The 24,408-nt window shown below is 41.2% G+C and overlaps 1 protein-coding gene across 6 annotated transcripts in view; it reads right to left on the bottom strand.

Moving 5' to 3' along the window:
- Window positions 1–24,408, bottom strand: part of GRIA1 (glutamate receptor, ionotropic, AMPA 1) — a 335,531-nt gene that overhangs the window by 21,732 nt on the left and 289,391 nt on the right. For all 6 annotated transcript variants that reach the window (XM_011931636.1, XM_011931637.1, XM_011931641.1 and 3 more), the window contains one exon: window positions 21,997–22,244. In XM_011931636.1, the coding sequence (XP_011787026.1) occupies window positions 21,997–22,244 (248 nt within the window). The remainder of the gene's footprint in view (window positions 1–21,996; window positions 22,245–24,408) is intronic.

Here is a 24,408-nt window from a genome sequence, read left to right as displayed (position 1 = left end):
CCGTGTACTTTTTTTTTTTTTTTTGCCAAATGAACAAATGAATGGCCAAAATCTAAATGCAATATCACCTATGTATCTATAACCTATGTGTCTCAGCTATTTGGTAAACTCACCTATCTAGAATACAACAGAAAAGGACCAGAAAGTGAGCAAAGAAAATGCACAGGGCTATAAGGTAATCATTGTAGCTAATATTTATTTCACTGAGGGCCTATTGTGGGCCAGGTATTGTACTAAGCCCTTTACATGCTTTATTTCATTTAATTCTTATATGCCTATTTGGTTGTCATTTTTACTACTTCTATTTTACGGATAAACACTTAACTTGCCCCAGGCTGTCACTCAGCCCATGCGTGTAACAATTGTGCTTTACACTGAGTGCAGGTGGGGTACTGTATGATCCTTGCCTGTGCTCATTTAGATCTTCCCCACCCCCACTACTCAGTCCTTTTTAAACTTCTACTTTGCACATAGTTTAACACCCAAGAGTCTCTATTCTCTAAGCCCAAGCAGAACGAAGTCAGCAAATAAGAAAAGCCTCATCTTATGCCATTTCGTAAGATGCTAATTCACAACTTGACAACAAGGAAGGAGCCAAAGCAGGTTTTTTCTTTTCTATTAATTTTTTTTTTTTTTTTGATAAGGTCTCACTATGTTGCCCAGGATGGTCTCAAATTCCTGGCCTCAAGCAATCCTCATGCCTTGGCCTCCCAAAGTGCTAGGATACAGGCATGAGCCACATTGCCTGGTCTTCTTCTTTTTTTTTTTTTAAGGAGACAAAAATGATGGTGCTAAAAGAATGGTGGCCTGGGGGCAATTTTGGTTCTAGAAAACTGCCCTGTGATATTTGCCCTACAGCAGATTCACTGTATTCTAATCCAATGCCACTGATTATTGATCATGATAGAGTTATCCAGAAAAGGTTGTATTTCACATGTTCAAAACAAAAGTTAAAGATGTGAGTTTGATTAAAAAATATTTCCTTTATAAAATATTACATTTGAAAAGGCCAGGACCCTTGGAAAATCCAGGCGTCTGGAATAGCAGAGGCTATCCCTTAGGCTAGCAGTAGTTTCCAAACATCTAGTTTTCACAGATAAGAAAAAAGTAAAGTGAGTGTGGGAGGACCAACATAGGTGTGTGTTAAATGTTAACTTGACTAAGTAGAAATGTTTAAAGACAACAACTACCATCTGTTGGCAACTTCCTTTCATAGAAGTAAAGATGCTCAAATAATCAAAGAAATAGGAAGGACAACCTTGCAGAATAAAAGGAAGTCTTTAGGTTGAATGAATTTAGACATATTGCTGTTATTTTCCTCATTTTACCTCACGCTGGTGAGAACTTTGTCTCTGGCAGGCAGTGACTGGTCCACAGACTGGTGTTTGGAAGATGCTGTTCTAGAAAAATCAATGTCTTTCAGTTGGCTAGATCTGGGGTTCAGTTTTGCATTTTCATCATGCCTACCTAGGAACAACTCATTAAGGTCAATGTGGAATATTTTGTTCTCTTCCCCAAGGTTCAGGTGGAGCTCACCAACTGTCTCTCAAGCCAGTGTTCATGTGTCTTGTTCACAGAAATGGGTACAAGAGGACCAACTTCAGTGGTACCTGGTTAATATCATTATTGTTATTTTTATGAGGAAAGGATTTTGGGGAAAAACTTTCAACTTGGGTTGTAATTGGTTAGCAGAGTAAGGCCATCTTTCTATTATAAAAATTGCCAGTTTTCCTGGTGCTAAATTATGAAGGGAATATATTGTTTAAATTCTTTTATAAGACCAATTCTGATGGACCAGAAAATTATCTTTTTAATAAAAGGAGAGTTATGAAAAACAAGAGTTTTAGTGACTCATTAAGAATGCTTGAATATGCAAATAAGAGATTGGTCATTTTTTGTCTCGAAAAAATTAAAACAGAATGGGATGAACCTCAAAGACTAAAATGTCTTCAGAGAATATGTGGGTATTCCAAGCAAGTGAGTGTTCTTTTTGTTATAAACTTCTTCCAAATGTATTAGTCTCCTACCTGCCTCCTGTGGCTTCAGATTTTCCACTTGCTCTCAGGGACCATCTCTGGGGTTAGCCTTGCTCTGAATGAAAACCCCCCGTACTGGGAAATTCCCACTGCAACTAACTACAACTAGCCCTAGGCTAATCTATGTCAGCCATCTGAGCTTCAGTGTCTCCACCTGTCAAATGGGATAATAGAAGTTCCAACTCAGAATTATCCAATGGACTGTCAATGAGCTATTTCATGAACCGACTTAGCTACTACTATTTGTGGTAAATAATAACAACAACAATATTATGATTACCATTGAACTGAACATCTGAATTAGGAGACCTGAGTTTAAATCTTAGCCCCAGCACTTACAGTGTGCCATTGGGCAAATCAATAAACTTCTCTAAACCTCAGATTCCTATGTGTAAAAGAGATTATAACATACACTGGACCCATAACAGAAGCTCAGCAAATACTCGTAAGCTCTAACTTACCTAGGATCAGAGGAGTGGGAAAGTAAAAGATGGCACAACATATGGATTAAGCTCTAGATTTTACCTGGAAATTATTTTACAGACTAACAAAAAAGATTTCTGAGATTACTTTATTTTCTTTCTCCTGAAAGTGGAAGTCAGTTGCCCACTGCAGTTAATTGGATATTCTTCATAGATTAGTGTTAATTAAGTTCAGCCTTATATATTTTAAAGAAATATCTAAATAAAATGACTTGGAAATTGTTTTAGTTTCACGAGCTCAGAATGCTGTTGATGATTACATATATTTATCATATATACACACAGCATATATATTTATATATCATACATGTAGGGGATATATATATATATAATATCAAAACAAGCATTAGAATCATACAAAGGAAGGTGATGGTCTTCCATTATGAACTTGTCCCATCTCCTTTGGAGTCTGGCACTCATTGTTAGACAACAATTTTAAGAAGCAATAACAAACTGGAGTGTGTCAAGAGATCAATTACAAGAATGATGTGGATACATCTGGAACCATCACATGTGTGGAATAACATTGAAGTAGGTGTGATTTAGGGCAAATATAAGAATTGCCTTTAAATATCTGACGGATTAATTTAGAGAATTTAGAGAAAATTATACTATGGATTCCTAAGGAGGAGAACTATGACCAATAGGCAAAAGTCATGGAGAACATTTAAGTCAGTATGGAAAAGAAATGACAGTAGAGCCAAAGGAAAATGGAATTGGCTGTCTTAAGATGAAACCCTTGCAAAGGAGGCATTCAGAAAGAGACTAAATCATTATTTGTTTTGATTTTATAGAAGGGACATCTACATCGAGTGAGAAACCATAATACTTTGCCATAAACCCACTTTACCTTGAATATAGCTGAGCAGCTATTATGTGCTAGCACCACAAGAGGTCCTAGGTATATACTAATGCATAAGACAAACATGGTTCATGCCCTAGTGAGGCTTACAGTCTAATTGGAGAAACAGGCAATAAGAGAAAATGTGAAGTGTTATAAGGGAAACAAAAGGTGAAGTGACAGAAAATGTCAGAGGTAGTCAGGAAACATGGGTCTGAGGAAGTGACATTTGAGAAGAGATTAGAGGGAGAAGAGGATTGGGTGATAAGAGATCACATTCTTACGGGGAGATGAAGTTGGAGAGGCTGGCAGGGACTCTGCAGGCCAGGATTTAGCATTTTATTCTGAGATCAGAGGGTCTTAGCCAGAGAATGACAGACCCTTTTAAACCAAGTTAATAAAGTTCTCCCAATGCAGGGAGGAGAAGGGACTAAAGGGAAGCAAGTGGGAAATGTGGAAGCCAATGAGAAGGCCAGCAGAGGAGCCCAGGCAAGAGTGAATTAAGGATTGGAAAGATGGACTGTACGTTCGGGATACATTTTGAGGAAGGGAGATAGATTGGCTATGGGGGATTGAAGGAAAGATTTGAGCTGATTTTTTCCCTTGCGATTGTGTAGACTGAGGAACCATTTGTGGAGATGAGAGAGAGACTGAAAAGAGATGGGTATGGGAGAAGCCCAAGAGTTCAGCTTTGGATGCACTAAAAAAATTTTTTTTTTGTTTTCGAGACGGAGTCTCACTTTGTCACCTAGGCTGGAGGGCAGTGGCTTGATCTCAGCTCACTGCAAGCTCTGCCTTCTGGGTTCATACCATTTTCCTGCCTCAGCCTCCAGAGTAGCTGGGACTATAGGCACCTGCCACCACGCCTGGCTAATTTTTTGTATTTTTAGTAGAGACGGGGTTTTGCCGTGTTAGCCAGGATGGTCTCAATCTCCTGACCTCATGATCTGCCTGCCTCGGCCTCCCAAAGTGGATGCACTAAATTTAAGATGCCTGTGAGATGTCCAAGGGGAGAATCAGTTTTCTGGGAAGAGGCGCATCTGGAAGTCAAAGGAGATGGTCAAGCTGGATACATAAACTTGAGTCAATAAATTTATTAATAAAACAGACCTGGAAGGACAATCTGCCAAAATTTTGTAAAGGGCTCAGATACGGATGGCTATAATAATTACTTACTTGAATAAACAACCTCTGGTGGAACTTTTCTTATGCCAAATTCTGTGCTTGGCACTGAGCAAAGTAAACAAACATAAAGCAAACAATCAAACAAAAAAAGAATAAGGCATGGTTTTAATTTGGCAAAGTTAGAGTCATCTGAAAATTCCAAGATTCAGAGAGATGTTCAGCATAAAGGAGATGATGGCCGTGGGTCATCAGGGGATAAAGCCAGGCCTGTAGTCACTGATGTGGTGACATGCATGGCATTTATTCCCCAAGAGGGCCAAGGAGCAAAAATAATCCTCAAATGACTGAGCCCTGACATTCAGCCACTGGAACTGGTAGGTCCAGGGGAGTATTCTAAATATTGAATTATTTTTGGAACTCTTGGGGAGGAAAGACTTGGTACTCTAAAGACGATTTCTAGGATGACCTTGTGCGCATTAAGGTCCAATATGTCCAGCCTTGTGCTCTAAAGAAACTCAATTATCATATACTTGCAGAGAAATTAAAGTTTGAAAAAAGCAGCCAAGGGAGATATTTCAGATGATTTTAATTGTTTCTCAACTTATGAAAAGCAAAGGGTGGAATATTGGGCTTCAATTCTGTAGCAATTGTCTACACTTCCACTTCTGGTGTTGAAACCTTGAGTTTAAGCATCTGAGGAGTGTTGGATAAAATGACCTTTGGAATTCTACCCAGCCTGTGATAATATGCTTTGCTTCTCCTCCCACAAAGGCAACTTCAAATTTAATCAGACCAGGCTGCTGGGCATCCTACTTTCTCGATCAGTGTGCCTCTGCCTGCTCCTGTGTGCTTGCTTCTTGCTGTTCTCCTTAACTTCTCTTTTAAGGCCTGGTTGCTCTGCAGTGCCCCCTATGTTTTCCTTGAATCTGCCCTTGAGTACTTCATTTCTCATTGACCTTTCCTTTAAGCTTGCCTGGCATCTAGCAGTCAGTTCACTGCATCGCCTAATGCTGTTTGCTGTGTATTGGTCTTAGTCTTCAACTTGATTATAAGGCCTACAGAGTAAAGAGTTAGTGTCTTTGGGTCAACACTTCAAACATTTATGAAGATCAATTAAATGTTAATCATTGTAGGTACTTACTAGGAATAACAACTTGAACAAGTTGTAAACCTCTTCCTTTAAGGACCATGCAATCTAGTATGCGAGGCAGAAATGTTTCCCAATAGTTCATGAAAGACTGTATCAGTTTTTAAAATAAAGGGTTATGGAAGCACCAAAAAAGGAGAGAGGTGAATTCTGACAGTGAGTGGAAGTTAAGAAAACCTTTAGGGAGTGTTCTGTGAAAAGGGCAAAGTCTCCACCTGGGGAGTGTGGTCATGATGAGGGGAACTTCAGGGAGATGAGGTTAGAACAGCTGACAGAGTCCTAATCGTGAACTTCCTTGAATGCTATGCTAGAACATCAACACTTTACCCATGGGCAGGCGAGATACGGAAGGTTTTTAAGCAGAGAGAGGCCTCAGACCAGCAGCCCATCTACACTCAGCAGAGTGAATGATACAGTCAGTTGTAAGTAAATATATACCAATTAACCGAAAAATAAAACGGCTCATATGAGAGGAAGAGACAAGGTTGAAAATTTTAACCCTGGATCCAGGGATCATGGAGATGGTGGGCCACTTCAAAGCAAGCAGGACTCACATGGAAACTTGAGGTTGGTTGTCAGTGGAAGAGGAACTAGAATTATTCTCTGAGATGCCGGAGGGCAGAATTAGATCAGGGAGACAAAACCACAGGGACACAGATTGCTGCTTAATATGATGGCAAACCTGGAATTATTAGCGCCCTCTGGTAATTGCTACTTTAAAAGTGTGATTTGGTGGGACATTGTTCATGGGACAACTGTTTTTTCAGGAACAACATGGAGGAAATTCACGAGCTAGATGGGATTAAATCAGTGGTTCCCAAACAGCTCATCCAATGAGCTGGAACTGGTTTGTGATAGTTTTCACTCATCAATGGGAAAAGAAGGAAAGATAAGGGTTGTGTAGTGAGTTTGCAGGACGTTGAACTTTTCCATTTAAAGGACAGATCTTTGTTCATAATTGATTGTTTCCTTCATTAATTTTTAGTGTTAATGTATTCCTTCTGTTATTAAATGATATTAATGAGAGATGGTAATTTTTTTGTCTCCTTTGTCTTTTCCTGGCAATATAAAATATTGTCAAGTGTCCACATTTTACCATTTTTTTTTTTTGTAATTTTACTGACACGTGATATCTGTAGCTTGGGATCCACTGGGATTCTAGGGGAAGGGCCTTCAAGGAACTCCTCATCCACCCTTAAGAGGGGAGAACAGGTATTGATGAGCACAGTTTAAACACATTTATGGGGGCTATTTAGGGTGAGAATTTACTTGCACTGTATTAAGGGTCAGTGCACAAGTGAGCATGGTCCTTCTAATTCTTCCTTCCATGGGGCTTGAGGGTTCAGGGGCGCAGAGTCCTCTCTCTGCAAAGAAGGTCCAGATCACCATTTCCTCCTCTCTCTTTTTACACTTCTCCCTGAACTAAGCAATCTTCCACGGTGTGTCACACCTAGGCCTGTGGAGAATAAAAACCATTTCGAGGAGATGACAGAGAAACCTTCTCTGGGTGGATTTTTCTGCTTCTTTTCCAAGGCCAAGCCAGGGTTCTTTTGCTGGGAATGGGGACCAGAGCCTCAGTAGGAGCCAAAGCTCATTTACCCTGCCACTGCTGAGGAAAAGCGTGGCTGCATTTAGGTAGGACTAGTACCGATGGGCCTGGGTCCTGGATGCACTCTTTTAATGGCTTCCTTTGGACAACGGTCTCAAAGTCCTCCTCTGTCTTTAGTCCGGTCTATGACATCATTGGCTGTGTGGACCATTTAAGGTAAACTGACTGGGCAGACAGCTAAGGCCCAATAGGACTCTGCTGACTCAGTAGGTTGGGGTGATGAGGGAACTGGGAGAGGTTATCCAGTGACCAAGCAGAAGAAAATAGTGGGGTTATATCAGGAGTTTCAATTAAAATGCAGACATCCCTGAGTTCCTTAAGGTAGGATCAAACTTCCCTTCACCCCTGACTATTCCCGATGGCATTCCCCTCTTGACTATACTCAAGGAACAGAGAGTTCTGTGATCTTATGAGAAGAAATGCTGGTCAGGCAGTGAATCATCAGAAGACAGAGGCTTTGTCTTTGGTGTCTGACTGTACAAATGACACAAAGGAATTTTTTTTTTAAAGCAAACGATATATACAGAGTGCTCACTTAATCACTTCATGCTGGGTGGAGGAAAGAGTCTGAAGGCGTGATTTGAGTTCCTCATTCGTCTCTGATCAAATTATATGACATGCCATGTAACTATAACTAGGGTGACCAGCTGTCCCAGTCTTCCTGGGACAGTCTTGGTTTTTGCACCAAAAGTTCTACATCCTGGAAACCCCCTAAATCCTGAGCAAACCAGGGTGGTTGATGACCCTAACTGTACTTCAGTTTTCCCATTTGTAAAATGGGAATAGTTGCATGCTTCTTCTGCCCTGACTGCCTGTAGAGTGGGGAACAAATGAGGTGACAGATGGGAAAGTTCTTTGAGAGGAATTCTGGACAAATTCAGGTAGCTGGATTGGAAGCATGACTAAAGCTCACCACTACATTGGCACATGCACTACCTAGGGCACTTCGCCACTTTGTGGAACCCTAGTCATCTTACAAGCTTCTAAAGTGTGTTGTTCTCTGCAAATACTCCAGGACTGACCCAAGGCAGAATGGACTAAGCCTTCTGGTCCCATTGTACTTGCATGCTTTATCACAGCAAAATCATCATTCCCTTACCCATCTCCACTCATCTGATCTGACTGAGAGTTCTATTGGCAAGAACCCTGGACGCTGCACAATAGGTAACACAGTAGCTGCTTCACAAATGTTTGTTGAATGAAGGAGTACTTTTCAATTTCTGAGATAAACCACAGGGATTACTTGAACCCCTCAAAACTGCACAGCAGTTTTAAATGTGCAAATACTTATTTCTGGTCCTGTAACTTTCTTCAGGGTTCTGTGAAGAAACCTGGTTAAGTTTGGTGGAAACAGCTCAGAGACTGGATAGGGATCTGAAGTCTGGCTCCTCCAGCAGGAATTCTACCGACAGCAAGCATTTCTAAGGTACGTGTGATACCTAGCCCACCCCATATTGTGAGAAGCAGGTGTCAACAGTTCATTTGCAGCTCACAGTAAACCACATCTGGTCCTGTAATGCAGAAGCATTTGTCAGCAGCAGCAGGCACACAGGTCTGTGTCAGACACCTTGGAGATGCTTGACAAAAGATAACGGAGGGAATGAACGAAGGTCCCCCCGCAATTGATGGAGGGAGTGGAAACACTATTCAGTACAAGAGCCAGCTCACTGGTCTCATCTCAGCCACCCCTGGTTCAATGAAAGGAAGAAAAGCCGGGCCAATTCTAAGGACTGCGTGAACAGGATGCAGGGGAGGCCAGCAGGTCCATTATTTTCTTGTGGACTTTTAAATACACAGGATCACAATGCTGGAGAATTCTCCCCTTCAGTGGCAGAGAATGGCTCCTGAGGAAGAGAAGAAAACGGCTCCTGCAGGTCTCCCACCTCCAGCCTGACCCTGCTGGCACTCTCCCTTCTTCCTCTCCCTTTCCACTACCACCTCCAGCCCCTTATCTCTTGCAGTTCCACTGTATCTCTCGTTTATAATGGGATTCCATAAGAGGTTTTGTTTGAGGAAGTGATTCCCTGCTGAAAACAGCAACAACAAAGATTGAAAAAGAATGCATGAATCACCCTTCCCTTCACTCCCGTATGGTATGCTTGCGGTGGCTTTCCTGAAATACCTTTCTCCCCATCTTCCTCCTGGCTGTTCTCTCTACTGGTTGAGGAACTGTTCAGGGACTGCTGCCTCCTCCTGGAGGCCTTCCTAGAGATTTCACCCGGGGGACGGGCAAGATACTAATTCTTAACTGCATGTTTTCCTCACTGTGCCTTGTTTATTTATCTGTTTTTATGGTACTTCCTTTCTCCTTTATATTAGCGTTAGTTGTTACTGGGTTGTGCCTTCATCCTTCTCTTCAATGTGATCACTACTAAAAAAATTGTATAGTTTATATAAAAATTGAGATTTCTAGTTTATTTTGAACAACGAGAATATGTGACAACATTCCTACATGTCAACATTAGACTGGAATGAGAGGAGGCTGTCCTGTCTAGATGAGACACATACCCTTGTTCACTAGACTTCATCATTTCCTATGATCTTGCTGAGGTTCAGTGTCAGTTTTCATTTACAGCATTATGTAATTGATAAGAGCATAGACTCTGAATTCAGACTATCTGGGTTCAAATTTTGGCTCTGCCACTTACTCACTGTGTGAACTCTGACAAGTTAATTAGTCTCTCTGTGCCACTGATTCATTATCTGTAAAATGAGATTATTAATGGTACTTACTTCATTGGGTTCTTGTGAGGATTACATAAATTAGGAAATGCATAGGAGAATTTAGAGATGGCTTCCTATAGATAGCAAGTGCTCAATAAATATTAACTATAATTATTATTTACCATAGTGCTTGCACTGTGGTTTTGTTTCTTAGAGAAATATTGTCTGTGCTCATGACTCTATTAAAAATGAGAAAACCACATAGGGTTTACCCCTGGTCCATTTTACTCATCTTCTTTACCTGGCCCTGGGATGTTTGAGGTTGTGGTCCCTGCTCTAGATGATGCATCTTGGAAGTGCTGATGTCATAGTTTATTCATCGTTGTTTCCCTCAAGAATACTGACTTGGCATTTTGAAAATACTGTACTTGGAATGTTGGTAGAATTAAATTGCATGACCATGGTCATGTACTTGCATTTTTTGCCTTTAGGATGTTTATTAGTAATGGCCAAAGAGACCTACAAGTTGTCAGCTGGTTTAATTTGTGTTATGTGGTCTATATAGTAGGACTAGTATTTCCTGCTTCTCCATGAATCAGACGGACCAGGCACAGCAACTGCTCGGAAAGTCACCAAGTACATAGAAGTTGACTAGGTAGGAACTGGTCTATGTGATAAGCAATCAGTAGGGGTTTCCCGCAGGCTAAATTCTCTGCTAGATTCTCTGGGAGAGTTGGCCTCTGCTTCGTTGACCTGGAAATATGGGTAGGGGGCAGAAGGAAGCAATACAAGCCAAGATACAGGAGTGGGGGAAAGTTGTGTTTATGGGCCACAGGGAGATTGGCTTGACTAATGCAGCTATTTTTTTTTTAATATTCCTCCAAAGGAATAAATTTTATTCCCAAGGGAATAAAGAATATAATTAAGAGGCCATTATCCTCTTTTTCATTTGCTAGAAGTTTGTTCTGAGGAAGGATGAATACTATATGCAAATTTCCCTGCCTGATTTTCTTTGTTTCAGGACTCTGCTGGTTTACTGTGTGAGACGAGGTTGGTCCCTTTGGTTAGGATTCACCTGGGCTTTTGCCCCCTTCCCCTCTGAGGAACAGGCTGATTACATACAATTGTTAAGCCATGATCTTAGCCTGTGGGGCCATTCACAAAATGTTACAGGGACAGATGGCTGGGAATTTCTCAGCAGGGGTTCAGCTCAGGGCTACCCCTTATCCCTTACTTTCTGCCTGCCCTCAGAGACTGGGCTTCTCAGACACTGGAACTTTCTACCTTCAGGCGTATGGATGAATGCAGTGTGGTTGTTACCTGAACATTTGGTATTCTGAAATTTCTGCCATGTTGCAATGTTAACAATCCTAGTGTGGTCTAGCCCAGAGAAGGTAATCGCCACTAATTTGGGTCAGATACTCACACAAACAGAAGAGATGGTGAGTGTGGAGGGAAGCTGAAAGCGAAGGAGAACTGGGGGGAAGAAAGTGGATTCATATTCAAGAACTCCTCACTTAGCATGAACTCTTCATAAGGGATTCATTGTATTCCCAAGACAATCTTGTGAAACTTATAGCAAGATCTCAATTGGAAGATGAGAAAATTAAGTTTCAAAGACATTAAATAAGGATAATTAACACTTGTCAGGCATTTTACTATGTGTCAGGCACTGTGCTAAACACTTGTATTATCTCATCTAACCACATTTAACAACCACAGATACAAATGCCAGAGTTACCTCCAGTTTTTTACATTTGGTGCAAACTAAGTCTTAAGAAGATGAAGTCACTTGTCCAGGAAACAGTTGTTATTAAACAGCAGACCCGGGATTCATACCAGTCTTGACTTCTGGGTCATACTGCAGCTTGCTACTTTCTCAAGATCACATGGGACATAAATGTGGGAGGCAGAATTTGAATTCAGGTCTCAGGAACACCAAAGCACATTTGCTTTCCAAACCCACAAGCCCCAAGTGGCAGAGCTGGGACAGATATCCAATCCGTCTCTCTCGTGGTCTTTGTATTACAGCAGCTGCCTTCGTAGAAAACGCAAAAGACCTAGCAAGTCTGAAATTACGTTGCTGATAGGAGGGAGAGAGAGGAAAAAAAGAGATGCTATTTTTGACAGAGACAGCCTCTTAAAAGAAAGCAACATACAATTTGTATATCAGCAGGAGGAGCAGTGCTTCAGTGGGTAAATCACAGCCTGCACTGAGCTGCTGTTCCCACCTAGGTAAAGGCCATTCATTTCCCTTGCTCATCTTCCCAGATACATCCCTGCCACCTTACTCTCACCACTTTCCTCCTATTTCTCTCTTTAATGTGTTGCTTTGCCATTTATGAGCTTCTCAACCAGGCACTATAAAATGGAGCTTTAGGCCAGGCATGGTGGCTCATGCCTGTAACCCCAGCACTTTGGGAGGCTGAGGCAGGTGGATCATGAGGTCAGGAGTTTGAGACCAGCCTGGCTAACATGGTGAAACCCTGTCTCTACTAAAAATGCAAAATTAGCCCGGTGTGGTGGTGCATGCCTGTAGTCCCAGCTACTCAGGAGACTGAGGCAGGAGAATCACTCGAACCTCCGAGAGGCGGAGGTTGCAGTGAGCCAAGATCGCACTATTGCACTCTAGCCTGGGCAAAAAGAGTGAAACCCCATCTCAAAAATAAATAAATAAATAAGTAAATAAGTAAATAAATAAATAAATAAATAAATAAATAAATAAATAAACGGCTCTAACAAGAGTTAGTGCCCATTTGTCTTTGTGATTTCACCAGGATCCTCCAAAATAAATTAGCAGCGTGGATCTGCAACCCAGCCTAGTGCTTCAAGACAGAGTGCTTAGTTTGTGGAGGCTACCTGACATCTCATGTCCCCTGATATTTTCCCTGGATGTTTTGAGGATGCCACCTTTTAAGGCAGTGATGCATGTCTCGATTAGCACATAGATGGGTTGTGGAAAGAATGAGGGTTTCAGAATCAGGGTTTGTACCTAAGCTCTGTTCCACAAATCACTTTGAGAACCTGGGTAAAGCATTACCCTCTGAATCTTAGTTTTCTAAACTGTGAAAGGGAAATGATAATATCTAAATCAAAAGGTGAGGGAAGGATTAATGTATGACCATTACAGGGCAGTGAATGCATTGCCCAGCACATCATTGGCATGAAATGGATGTAAGGCTCCCCTACCCCACCCTCTAAACTTATGGCACAGTTGGTTTAAAATGACCTGTTTTTCATTGCTGAAAGAAACAAAAAACATATAGAATTTTCAGGAGCATAAAAATTTGCTTCAATCTGTCATGGGCAAGCAGGGGAACGTTAATATGCATCAGATGTATAGTTTTGCATTTTTATGTAGGTATAGGGTAAGACATCCACCTGTGGTATGACTCTGACCTTGGAGAGGTTCCTTGTCCCCAACAAATACAAATGGTGCAGAGTCAAGCAAGGATTCCCTAGGGAATTCAAATAGAGCAGAAAGCAAGCCATTTCCCTTATGAAATCTGTTTTCTTATTTGTATATTAGTTGGATAGGACCAATGTTATGTGTGTGCGTGTGTGTGCACGCGTGTGTGTGTGTGTGTGTGTGGTGGGGGTGGGGATTAAATAATCTTTATTATCTGAATAATCATCCCTTCCTCATAATTTACCTCCTTATATCCTTGAGAGGGCATTCTTGCTTAATGAGTGAGAAGAGGTCTAGAATCAGGTTGAATTATGTGATGAAGATGAAAACAATATTACCTCCACGGTGTTGTTAGGATTAAATAAGATAATGCACATCACTTCTTAGGAGTGCCTGAGATAAGTCAGTGCTCAATAATATTAACAACAAGTCTTACCACCACCCCTAAAATGCTAAATCGCTTGCCACTCCTTTGTCTGGACTTTTGCACCAGACTACTGCACCAGTCTCTTAGGAAGCTTTCTCGGTACTCTCCATAATGCATCCCACGTGCATTACACGCGTGGTGTAATGCATCTTGACCTGAGAAAGCTTCTGAATTGATGCAGCTCTCCTTTGCAAACCTCCAGTCTCTATTGAAACACACACACATACTCTCTCTCTCTCTCTCCTCTCTGCCTCCCTCCTTCCTTTGTCTCTCCCTTCCAACCTCCCTCACTCCCAACCTCCCTCCCATTTTTTTCTATCTCCCCTTTTATCCCCCAATTTCCTCTCTCTCTTCCTTTCTCTCCAGCTCTTCTGAGGACACAAGTAAATCCAGCCTCTCCACTCAGAGGGCTTTGTCTCTGATCAGGCCCGACCTGGGTCACAGAGTTCATGGGGTTACCATGACAACAAGCATCCCTGGCTACCCATCAGGAGGTAAGGACCAATTGAAAGGGACTGTCATTTCCCTGGGACATACTGTATTTATCAACAGCAGGCTCTGTACCAGTATTATACTATGGGAAGACAGGCTGTTACTTGTGAGGGTGGGAGGGAGGGAGAAAAAGAAATATTAGGGTTTTATTTTTTAGCATGTTCTCTGTGGGGGAGGACCACAAATTGTTCTCAGAGACATTTTATTTCGAATGCAGCCAGTGTATGTGAGGGGGATGAGGGTGGGGCTCATGTGCATTTCTGATGAACACAGTTGGTTTTACAAAAAAGAAAAAAATAAGTTCTTTGGCTCAAAAGTGTCTTTTTAGTAGGTCTAATGGGAGGAAGAGAGTGGTAGAAAATGAACACTAGTAAGTATCTTCTGTAACAGGCACTTCATGCTATTTCATCAGAGCGTCAAAGCAGCTGCACAAAATTATTATTCCAGTTTTTCAGATAAGAAGACAGAGGCTTATGAAGTTCTAGTGACTTACCCAGTGAGGTCAAACTCTTGACTGAAGGTGATCTGACTCCAGGAGTTGTGATTGTGAACCATTCCATGAGGATGCCTGGTCACCCCCCATCATATCCATCCCCCTGCTGCTTCAGAGCCTCCTCCTCATGTTCTGCCTCCTCAGACTACACGCACGTCACCTCCCTGACCTCTTCTAGCCCTCGTTCCCAGAGTGGACTGCTGTTTACTTAGAACAGAGGCACCTGGGGGACTTGTTCAAATTGCTATTCCTGGATCTGCAAAATCAGAAGTCTCAAGGATTGGAGTCTAGGAAGGGGCATTTTAAACCAGCTCCCCTGAGTAATTTTGATACACACTGAAGTTGGGAAGGGCTCTTTAGAGCGACTGACTCAATGCCACACAAAAAGGCACTTGCTTATTTGTTTCCTAATTATTTTCTGGGTCAATGTGATTCTCTAAAAGAAGAAAACTCTCTATGGCTTTCTGTAACACTCAGGTCAGCATTAGGCAAAAAAAAAAAAAAAAAAAGAAAAAGAAAAGAGGTTCTCAGGGAAGGCCTACTGGACCTCATGAGCAACTAGGAGGAAACTCTCAGTTCCTGAAAATGAGAGCCTTCCCTACAAAACCTTGGTGATACCTCTTCCTGACTCACAGCCTTAACCACCCTTCTTTCTTTAGCCAGATGCCAATATGCACAAGCAACTCTTGCTAGATTATTTTCCAGCACAGGGTTGTGTGAAGAGATAAAAAATATACTCAATGGGAATGCCAGTGAGGCTAAAATGGTGATGAACAATTCTGGGCTCGTGTCATACTAAAAAATTGATAAAGGCCAGATATAGTCAATGCAGCAGGGAGTAACTAAAGGTGATCAACGGCCTTCATCATTCTTGCTGGTGTAGTGGAAAGCTTGTGTCCCTTCCAGGGATGCCTTTCTTAACCAGGTAGGCATTTCAGAGGTAAAACTGAGGTGGCAGCAACTATTCTGTTTGGGAGGTAAATCCCATATCTTCCCATTTTCTGTCCTTGCCAAAATCAGTTTGTACACAGTCAAGCCTTAGGCAGGAGCACAAAAGTCCCAGAAAGCTTATGTAACAGACTTCTTTTCCAAACTTTCCAGATTTAAAGTGAAGGATATGACTAGTGATGAACAAAGAGTCCACCACTTCTCCCACATGTCTGCATCCCATTGTAACTCATGACCACATTCATTACCTCCTACCAAGATGACCACAACAGCTTTCTAAATGACTTCCTTGCCTGTGATCCTCCTCTCTCTGATGCACATTGCAAACCATTGCCAGGGTAATCTCCAGGAGCCTGTCTGATCATGTCCCTCCCTGTCAATGACCTTCAGTGACTCCTACAGACATAGTAAAACATGCAGAGACATTTGAGATTCTTCACAATATGACCACAGCCAATCACTCCTACCTATTAATGAATTATCTGGTTAAAGTGGACCCCTTGTCATTCCTGCAAACAAGCCCCATGTTTTTTTGTTTTTTTTTTTTTTTTTTTCCATTTCTGCATTTGCTGTCTTTTCTCCTTCAGCCCCTAATATGAAGCATCCGGTTAAAGTGGACCCCTTGTCATTCCTGCAAACAAGCCCCATGTTTTTTTGTTTTTTGTTTTTTTTTTTTCCATTTCTGCATTTGCTGTCTTTTCTCCTTCAGCCCCTAATATGAAGCATCCTCTCCCCACTTCCCATCTATCACAATTCTTCCACCATTCTTCCACAATTCTTCCAGTGGTGGAAGAATCTGCAATTCTTTTTGAGTGTTTTTTTTTGAGCTCTGGACACTCCTTTTTTTTTGAGTGTTTCTGACTCTTTTATGGCATTGGTAGGATAATAGGTATCTACATAATTCTGCTCATGAGCCGTACTTGATGATGCATTATTTAAATACTGGGATTGCGTCTCTCACTACCATTCCCTGCAGCATTATGCACAGTGCTTTGTGTGAGAAGGTATTTGGAAACCAATCTGTGAAGCTAAATGGAAAGCACAGGGAGTGGGTCTCAGACCTTCCTGGGTGTCCATTACCTGGTAAGCTGCAGGGTGAAGTTGTACTGCACTCCTGCCCCCTTGGCCCATACATCTGGCATAAACAAGACACGTGACAGAAGACAAACATGTCATGATCACAGAGACCAAAGAAGACTCCATGTAACCACGGTCACAGTTAAAGACCAGACTTTGACCAATGTCCTGATTAGGGTCTAACTCTTAGCAAATCTGTTAAACTCCTGGTAGATAGTTTGTGAAAGAGAATCATTAGGTGACATTTCAACTGAGGCCAATCTGGTATGGATTCTTTCATGGGCTTATAAAACATGGGCTATGCCCCCTTACTTAGGAAGTTTGAACACATAGAAGGAAGTGTTCATCATAATAAAGAGAAGACATTTCAGTTTAGGCTAGCAAGATACATTAAGTTGGCACTAAAAGGGCCAATAGATCATAATTAGTAGATTTGCCAGTTGCCTTTCCCTAGTGACTGGCATTGGCTGCATAGGTCTTTATCCACAACCTGAGGGCTCGTGAAACATAACAGCCCCTCTCCCACCCCCAAACATGCAGTGACAGCCAACAAACAGCATCTGTTTCAAAGAAACGCCACCTGTCCAAATGGAAAATCAAGCATTGAACCACCTCACTTCATCAGAGTATTTGTTTCCAGAGCAGAAGAAATAAACAACAACAACCAAAAACCATTCTGTCACTAACATAGCTTTATAACACTCTGTGGGGACCATGGCCTGGCTTCTGCCAAGTAGACTTGGCAAGTTTTGGAGGAACATTTGGGCCTTAGGTGTCAGTTCTCTGATCTTCTGAAGCATAACTGGGTGATCTGTCTTGGAGAAATCTGGAGCTTATTCTAGGCAGGTTATAAGAGAGTGAATGCACCACAGGCACAGCGAAGTCTGGCTTTATGGAGAGAAAGTAGTGGAGGAGGATGGCCAGGAAGGTCCTCTCTTGATACAAGTACAGGCAGTAAGCCTGGAGGACATCAGCCTGTGGAAGCTGCAAAAACCATACATTTGATTGGGCTGAAGAGAAGTTTATAATAATACCTGGAACAAACTCAAGCACCATTTTGTGGTGTAAACACTTCCAAAGAGTTTGCAGCCTTGTGAGTAGTTAAACAGTCTTTTAAAAAAGTATTTTTTTTATAATTCAAAATCATTTTAACAAAATTGGATTTCTTCTGCCAGGTTATCTTTAAGCATATATCAGCCCCTCTTCAATGGGTCCAAAGGAAGCACAAATGTCTTTACTCTGATCCTTACTGTCCACCTCTGTCATGCAGAATGGTTTTCTGGGATCAAGTTAGTGGATCTAGGATTGCTGAAGCAGGCACATGTGTTTGTGGTATTTAGTCTGCTATAACTCTTTGGAATTTGACCATGTCTTGGGTCAAATGGCATCATATGGGGTGTGGAAAAGAGTTATAATGGAAACCTGGCTGGAGTATGTGTGTGGGGGGTGGGCTGTGGGGGAGGCATGGTTACTCATATTTTCTGCAACCATTCTTCAATGGTGTGTTTTGTGGAACCTCTACATTATTGGTTGCTAGCAGTGTTCCCTTTTAATGCACAGATGAGAAGCAGAATCCCATTAAGGGTAGAGGAACTTTCCCAGGCCAGACACTTGAGGCCCTCTTAGGACGAGTGTTACTCTTCTGTTTTTGAATCTGGAATTATCATGGCCCCATGACTATCATCAAGTTTGCATTGGAGAGAAAGGAGCACTGTGGGAAGACAGGAGCATATGACCATCAGTTGGGTGTTCTTGACTTGCAGTTCAGTCATCAGTGATCTGCATTTGAAACATGTTGTTTTTTCATTTCTCTCTTCTCTTGCTCTCTTTTTTGAAATCAATAAATGGCTTGTTACGTGTTTTACAGAGATGTATGCAAAAGAATTAGTTTTTTCTTTATTATGAAGCAGAATTATTTTCATCATTTGTTCCAGAAACTGTCTTTCAGCAAGCAAATCCATAAAAGCAGGGTTACTCCTCAAAGGAATGGTGCTGGGTGTGTTAAAGTCAGTGTCCATTATCACTTTTTGCCTTCAGAGTGGTGAGTGGCTGCTTTGGACTTCAAAGATCTGGTTTTAATTCCCAAGTTGGGGGTTATTTGGTCCATGTGAGTAGGTGCAAAGAACCTGGCCCAAGTTCAGTCCCCTGCCTTAAATGGTGCTGTCATTCATAAAGCCCAGTGCAACATTAGAGTGAGTTACAGCCGTAGGCTCTGAAGTCAGACTGCCAGGGCTTTAAATCTGGCTTCTGCCTTGTTAGCTGTGTCGACCTGATTAGGCAACTTAACTCTTACTCTGTTTCCTCATCTGTAAAGTGGAAATAATGGTATTCATAGGCATGTTGCAAGGGTTGTAAGAGGTAATGCAAGTACTACAGTGAGTGGCACTTAATAGCCACTGACTCAGTGATGATTTTTATTATAGTGGAAAGTCATTTGAGTGCCAAATGGCCTGAGTTTTAGGTTCATGTCACTCCAGTATTTCCAGTAGCAGGAAATATACAGTATTTCCTGAGTTGTTGTTACCTTACCTTGTTCCAGGAAACGGTGTGTGGGATGGGATGGCAGAGGTACTCTATTGATTGGACAAATTATGTTACGTGTCTGTGCTTTGTTTTCTTAACTTCACATCCACGTATTTATGTGGATGTCCTTGACTCATGAAACCTTCAGTGCATTGTAACATTGCGGTATCACTGATGTTCCTGGAACTATAAAAACTCATTCTCTACTTTGAGTCTTTCTAGGTTGATGATCAATAACTTTCTGAGATAAAAGCCTCTTCCTTGCCAAACAGTATCATCTGAATCCCCTTTGAACTTTGCTCAAACTTGTAAAGAGTGTTTTAGATTCTACCAGGCAAAAATACATGACTGATAAATACCAGACCATTTATCTTCATTAGTTCATATTCAATTATGTCTACACTTCTCCAGGTATCTTTATTCTCTCAATTTTCAGATAATTACTTAAAGTTCTTCAAAGTATTTTCACTGCTCTTTGAATAAGGACAAAAGTTCTTTATAAAATTCTTCCCCACTTCATCCTCCAATCTCAGCTTAAACATTTCTCCTCTGTATTACTACCTGTGTTCCAAGAACACTTAGTGGCTTTTGGTTAATCGACTGTGCAATGATTTCTTGCCTTAGAATCTTTGCACATGCTGTTTCTTCTGCCTCAGCTACTCTTTTCTTCCCTTCTCCTCCCTTCACTTAGTTGACTCCTGTTAATCTGTCAAACTTCAGCTTGAAAAAAACATCCTTGGACCTGTCTTCCCAGCCATGCCCCACTCATCCTGCAGACCAAATTGAACCTTATTAAATCTGGGTGTCTTTGAGATCTCTTTGTCTTTATGGTTCTGCACTTTCAATTGAATCAGCTGCTGATTTTTATCTATTTATTATGCTTAAGACTGATTTTCAAATCTGAGGATTTACGCTTTCCATAAATTCCAGAAAATTTCTTTAAAACATTGCCTCCACTTCATTCTCTCTTGTCTCTGTCTGGAACTCACAGCAGACTCAATTTTTTTTCTTTTTCATGTCTCTTAAACTCTTTGTTACATTTTCTTTTCATCTTTCTGTGTGTTATTCTGGGGAATTTTCTTTGATTCCCCCCCACCCCCGAGTGGATAATTCTTTCTTTAACTTTATCTAATTTGCTGTTCAACCCCTCCACTGAGATTTTATATAAATGAATGAATTTTTTATTTCTATAGGTTCTAATTCAGACTTTTTTGAATATATCTGGTCTTTAATGATAGTGTATTTTTCTCTTAAAATGTTTTTGATTACTTTTATGTCTTTGGTTGTACTGTCAATTGTTGCGCATGTAGATTGTCACATGATTTATACCTTTGCTCTGCTTAGGGTGGTCCCAGAATAATAAGCTTACGCTTTTAGTTTTGGTTTTGATTTGTTTTTTTCTATTTGGTCCTAGGGATTTCTTAACTTGCATTTAAAAGGCTATTTGTTATATCTTATCCAGCATATCTGGTTGTTTCATAGTGAGAATTTTGTTCTGCTACATTGCAGGAAGTAGATGTCCTCTAGGTCCCCATTTATAGACTGTCCTAGTATCTATTAGAATTGTCATTAAACATTAATCATTTCTTTAATGTCTGTCTCTCCTGCAATAATGTAGTTGCATGGGGGCAGGGACTATGTCTTTTTGTTCAAAATTGTAGCTCCAGCTACTAGCCCAGTCCCCAGAACAATGTTGGGGCTTAGTACTATTAAGATAAATGAATAAAGTGGAGGCAGAGGTGAACCAGGGTATCATATCCAGATGGGTTAGGAATGCCTCTCCATCATTTTGCAAACTTTATTAATCCTTCTTACCCTTCCTGAAATGCAACACTTCCCCCAAATGATTGAATTCTTCTGTAATTGACATAATGTCTCATAGGTGACTTCACAGTGTACTGTTTTCAGTGACCTTCAACATAAATTATACCACTTGAACTCAAACCACCTCAGACCTAGGAAGGGCTGGGACAATTATTCTCCCTCTACAGATGAGGAAACTGAGGGCTTGGAGATGCTATGTTTTACCTTTTGTAAGACAGTCAGAATTAAATCTAGGTATTCTGACTCCATGTCTACAGGACTCTTCCTCAACTGTTGAAAATGCATATGATTTCTTTACGTGAAAGTAAAGTTGAATATGCTTCTTTACCAAACTGTCTATATCTTGCTAAATAAATCATTCTCTAGGTAAGAATAGGTGCTACAATTAATTTGGTGCTATTCATTAGATACTATTTTGATTTCCACAGCCAGAGTCTCAGGACTCGAAAGATTTGATTTTTCATTTGGACAATGTGTTTATGTTTCTTTTGAGACAAACATTATAAACCACCTTCTGTCAAAGAATTCAGGTTGCTGGAGAACTCTGTTCATTGCGTTGTTGGATGCAGGGGCGTCTGGTAAAGGATGGGGTGTTACAGATCACACGACAAAAGCACAAGGTTCATTGATGTTTCACACACTTGGAGGAGGAAGGTGAGGCATAGGGGAAGAACACATGGGCAGTGACAGTCACAGCAAGCTGAGGCCCCCAGGTCAATTTCCAACCTCAGGGCTGAAGATCTTGGGTGGCTGGAATCTTTCAGGCCCATACGTGTTGAAGAAGAGCCCCCTCGACAGCTTGCATTGTGGCATTGGAGCCTTGTAGCAGACACAGAAGCTTCATTCCTGAGATAGGGAGGGGAGAGGGAGTACCAAGGAAGCAAATCTTGGCTACTTACCTCAGGGCAGACCCCTTGGGTGTCGCAATGCCATAGCCTTTGGAATCCAAGTTACCTCCCACCTTCATAGTGTCACAGGGTTTCCGCTGCTCAATGTACTCATTCATGGTGGACTCCAGGAGGTAGGCATATTTGCCTTTGGATTTCCTCACTCGAATCATCCCTTCCTCTGTGGTCCGCACAAAAACTGATGGCTCTGCTGACTTCATGTATGTCCACATCTTCTCAAACACGGCAATTTTAGACCTCTGGCAGGGAAAGAAACAAAGCTGGAATTAAGTGAGCTTGGAATTGGGGTCGGCGCACGCATTAATGAAGAGCTGAGTGTAGCTTGATCACACATTCATGAGCGAGATTAGCTCAGGAAGAAACAAATTATGAGTGATTGCAAAATAAGAGGCTCTAATTAGTACCAGTAGGTTCCAAAGTACAAATATCTTGCAAATTCAGAATGAACAGAATAGCTCAGAATCTTTTAATTACTTCTGAGTAATTATATTCCTCCTAAACAAGGGGAGAATTAAGAAACTGGGGCCCTGCCTGACTTTTAAATACATTAAAGGACGTATCTATTGTTCAATAAGGCCATATTTATACTAACCAGAAGAACTAGACAGCTGAATATCAGTGGAATCTGATTTCATTATTGGAAGAAAACACTGCAGAATTTCTGGATCATGGGTAGCCAAGTTCTAGTCATCCTATATTGCAAGACCTGTCCTCAGAATGTATTAAGTTGATGCAAAAGTAATTGAGGTTTTTTGCCATTACTTTTAGTGGTAAAAAACCTCAATTACTTTTGCACCAAATATATTGTTGTCTAATAAAGCTGGTAACTTGGGACCAAATATTGTCACCTGCTTACATTTTAAAATCTTCCAAATATGGCCCAACTGCCTTACTTTCCCCCTAAACTCACCTTGGGCCTTCTCCCCTTTGGGACTTTGCTTGGACTGTTTATTCCACTTGAGATGCTGGTTCTGTCTAACGAAATCCTTGTTTCATGAAACAGAATAAATCCTATATATTTAGAGTCCACCTCAGTCCCAAAGGCAATGGTTTTTAGACTCCAGTAGGCACCATTATCATGTACATTGATTGTTAAAATGCAGATTCCCTAGCTCTAAATCTAGAGATTCTGAGTCAGCAAGTCTGAAATGGAACCTGGATACATCTTTTTCAGGAATTGTCCCCACCAGGTGATTCTGATCTGTGTGGCCTGTGTGGCCCTCACTTTGAGAAACAGTATTGTGAGGGTTGATATTCCTATGGGACACACTGCGTGGGGCACTCACTGGATGGCCAGGCTAGACTGCTGGGATTGCAAGTCGTCTCTTCTTGTATGTAGTCTCAAGTATGTGGAAGCTACTTGAGAGAATGTCTTCCTTCCTGTGGGTTCTTCACAGAGTCTAATTGAGCTCCTTGCACATGGTAGGTCCCTAGTCAGGGCCCATGATCCAAGACCACGATCAAACTTCTCGTTTAGCATACTATTTCTAAATGGTGACCTTTTCCCAAAGATGTATTTTAGGGATACTAAAGTCTGGCTATTACAAATGTTTCCTAAACGGACAAGTGTTAAATACATGTAAGGGACTACTTTTCAAAAACAGCTGTTGCTAGAGTCACATATTCTATATAATTCAGTGGTTAATACATAGATTTCATATTTATTTAACATAAAATTATCATTATACATGCAGCGTATCACTTTTTTCTGTATACAAGTATCAGGTTTATTTCCTTGATATTAGGGCACGGCAAGTGTTGGTAAGATACTGATCTACAATTGTCATTTGAGCCAGCTGATCAATAAAGATATTCGGGGCCCAGGAAAATCACAGGTCTGAAGGGAAAAGTAATGGAAATAGTTGCTATTAAAACTTCAGTTTTAATAGCCTATAATTAGATAAACTATATCACTCGTTTTACAGTCTGGTTTACAATTTGGAAAGGATATTGGACTGGCTGTGAGGAGCCCTGGATATCAGTCTTAGTTCTACTTCTCACTCATGGCTTTGTTTACGGAGAATCCCTTCTCTTTGGGCCTTAGTTTCCCCATCCATTCCATAGGGGGAGTTTGGGCATTGTAATCTTTAAGTCCCTGGCTAGCTTGAAGTATCCGATTCTTTACCTGAAGATACATCATTCAAGCAACAATGTCAATGTGAGAAAGAAGAAGAAAGAAGGGAGAAAAGAGAGGGAGGATTCCAAGGTTAGGGGAGGGAGTACCCAGAACTAATCATAAGGTCTGCCAATGTGTTTAATATTCTCTCACAGGAAGCAGGAAAATGTATAAATTCAGCTGTGACCAGATTTGCAGATAATCTTCTAGGCACAAATCAACAAAACACACAGCAGGGCAATTGCAAGATGCAATTTGACCTGACAGGATGGACACAGCAGGGAACT

The sequence above is a fragment of the Colobus angolensis genome, unplaced genomic scaffold (genome assembly GCF_000951035.1).
Source record: "Colobus angolensis palliatus isolate OR3802 unplaced genomic scaffold, Cang.pa_1.0 Scaffold90, whole genome shotgun sequence".
Classification (NCBI taxonomy): domain Eukaryota; kingdom Metazoa; phylum Chordata; class Mammalia; order Primates; family Cercopithecidae; genus Colobus; species Colobus angolensis.
Note: the sequence above shows the minus strand (reverse complement) of the source record. Positions and strands in the feature narration are given on the sequence as shown.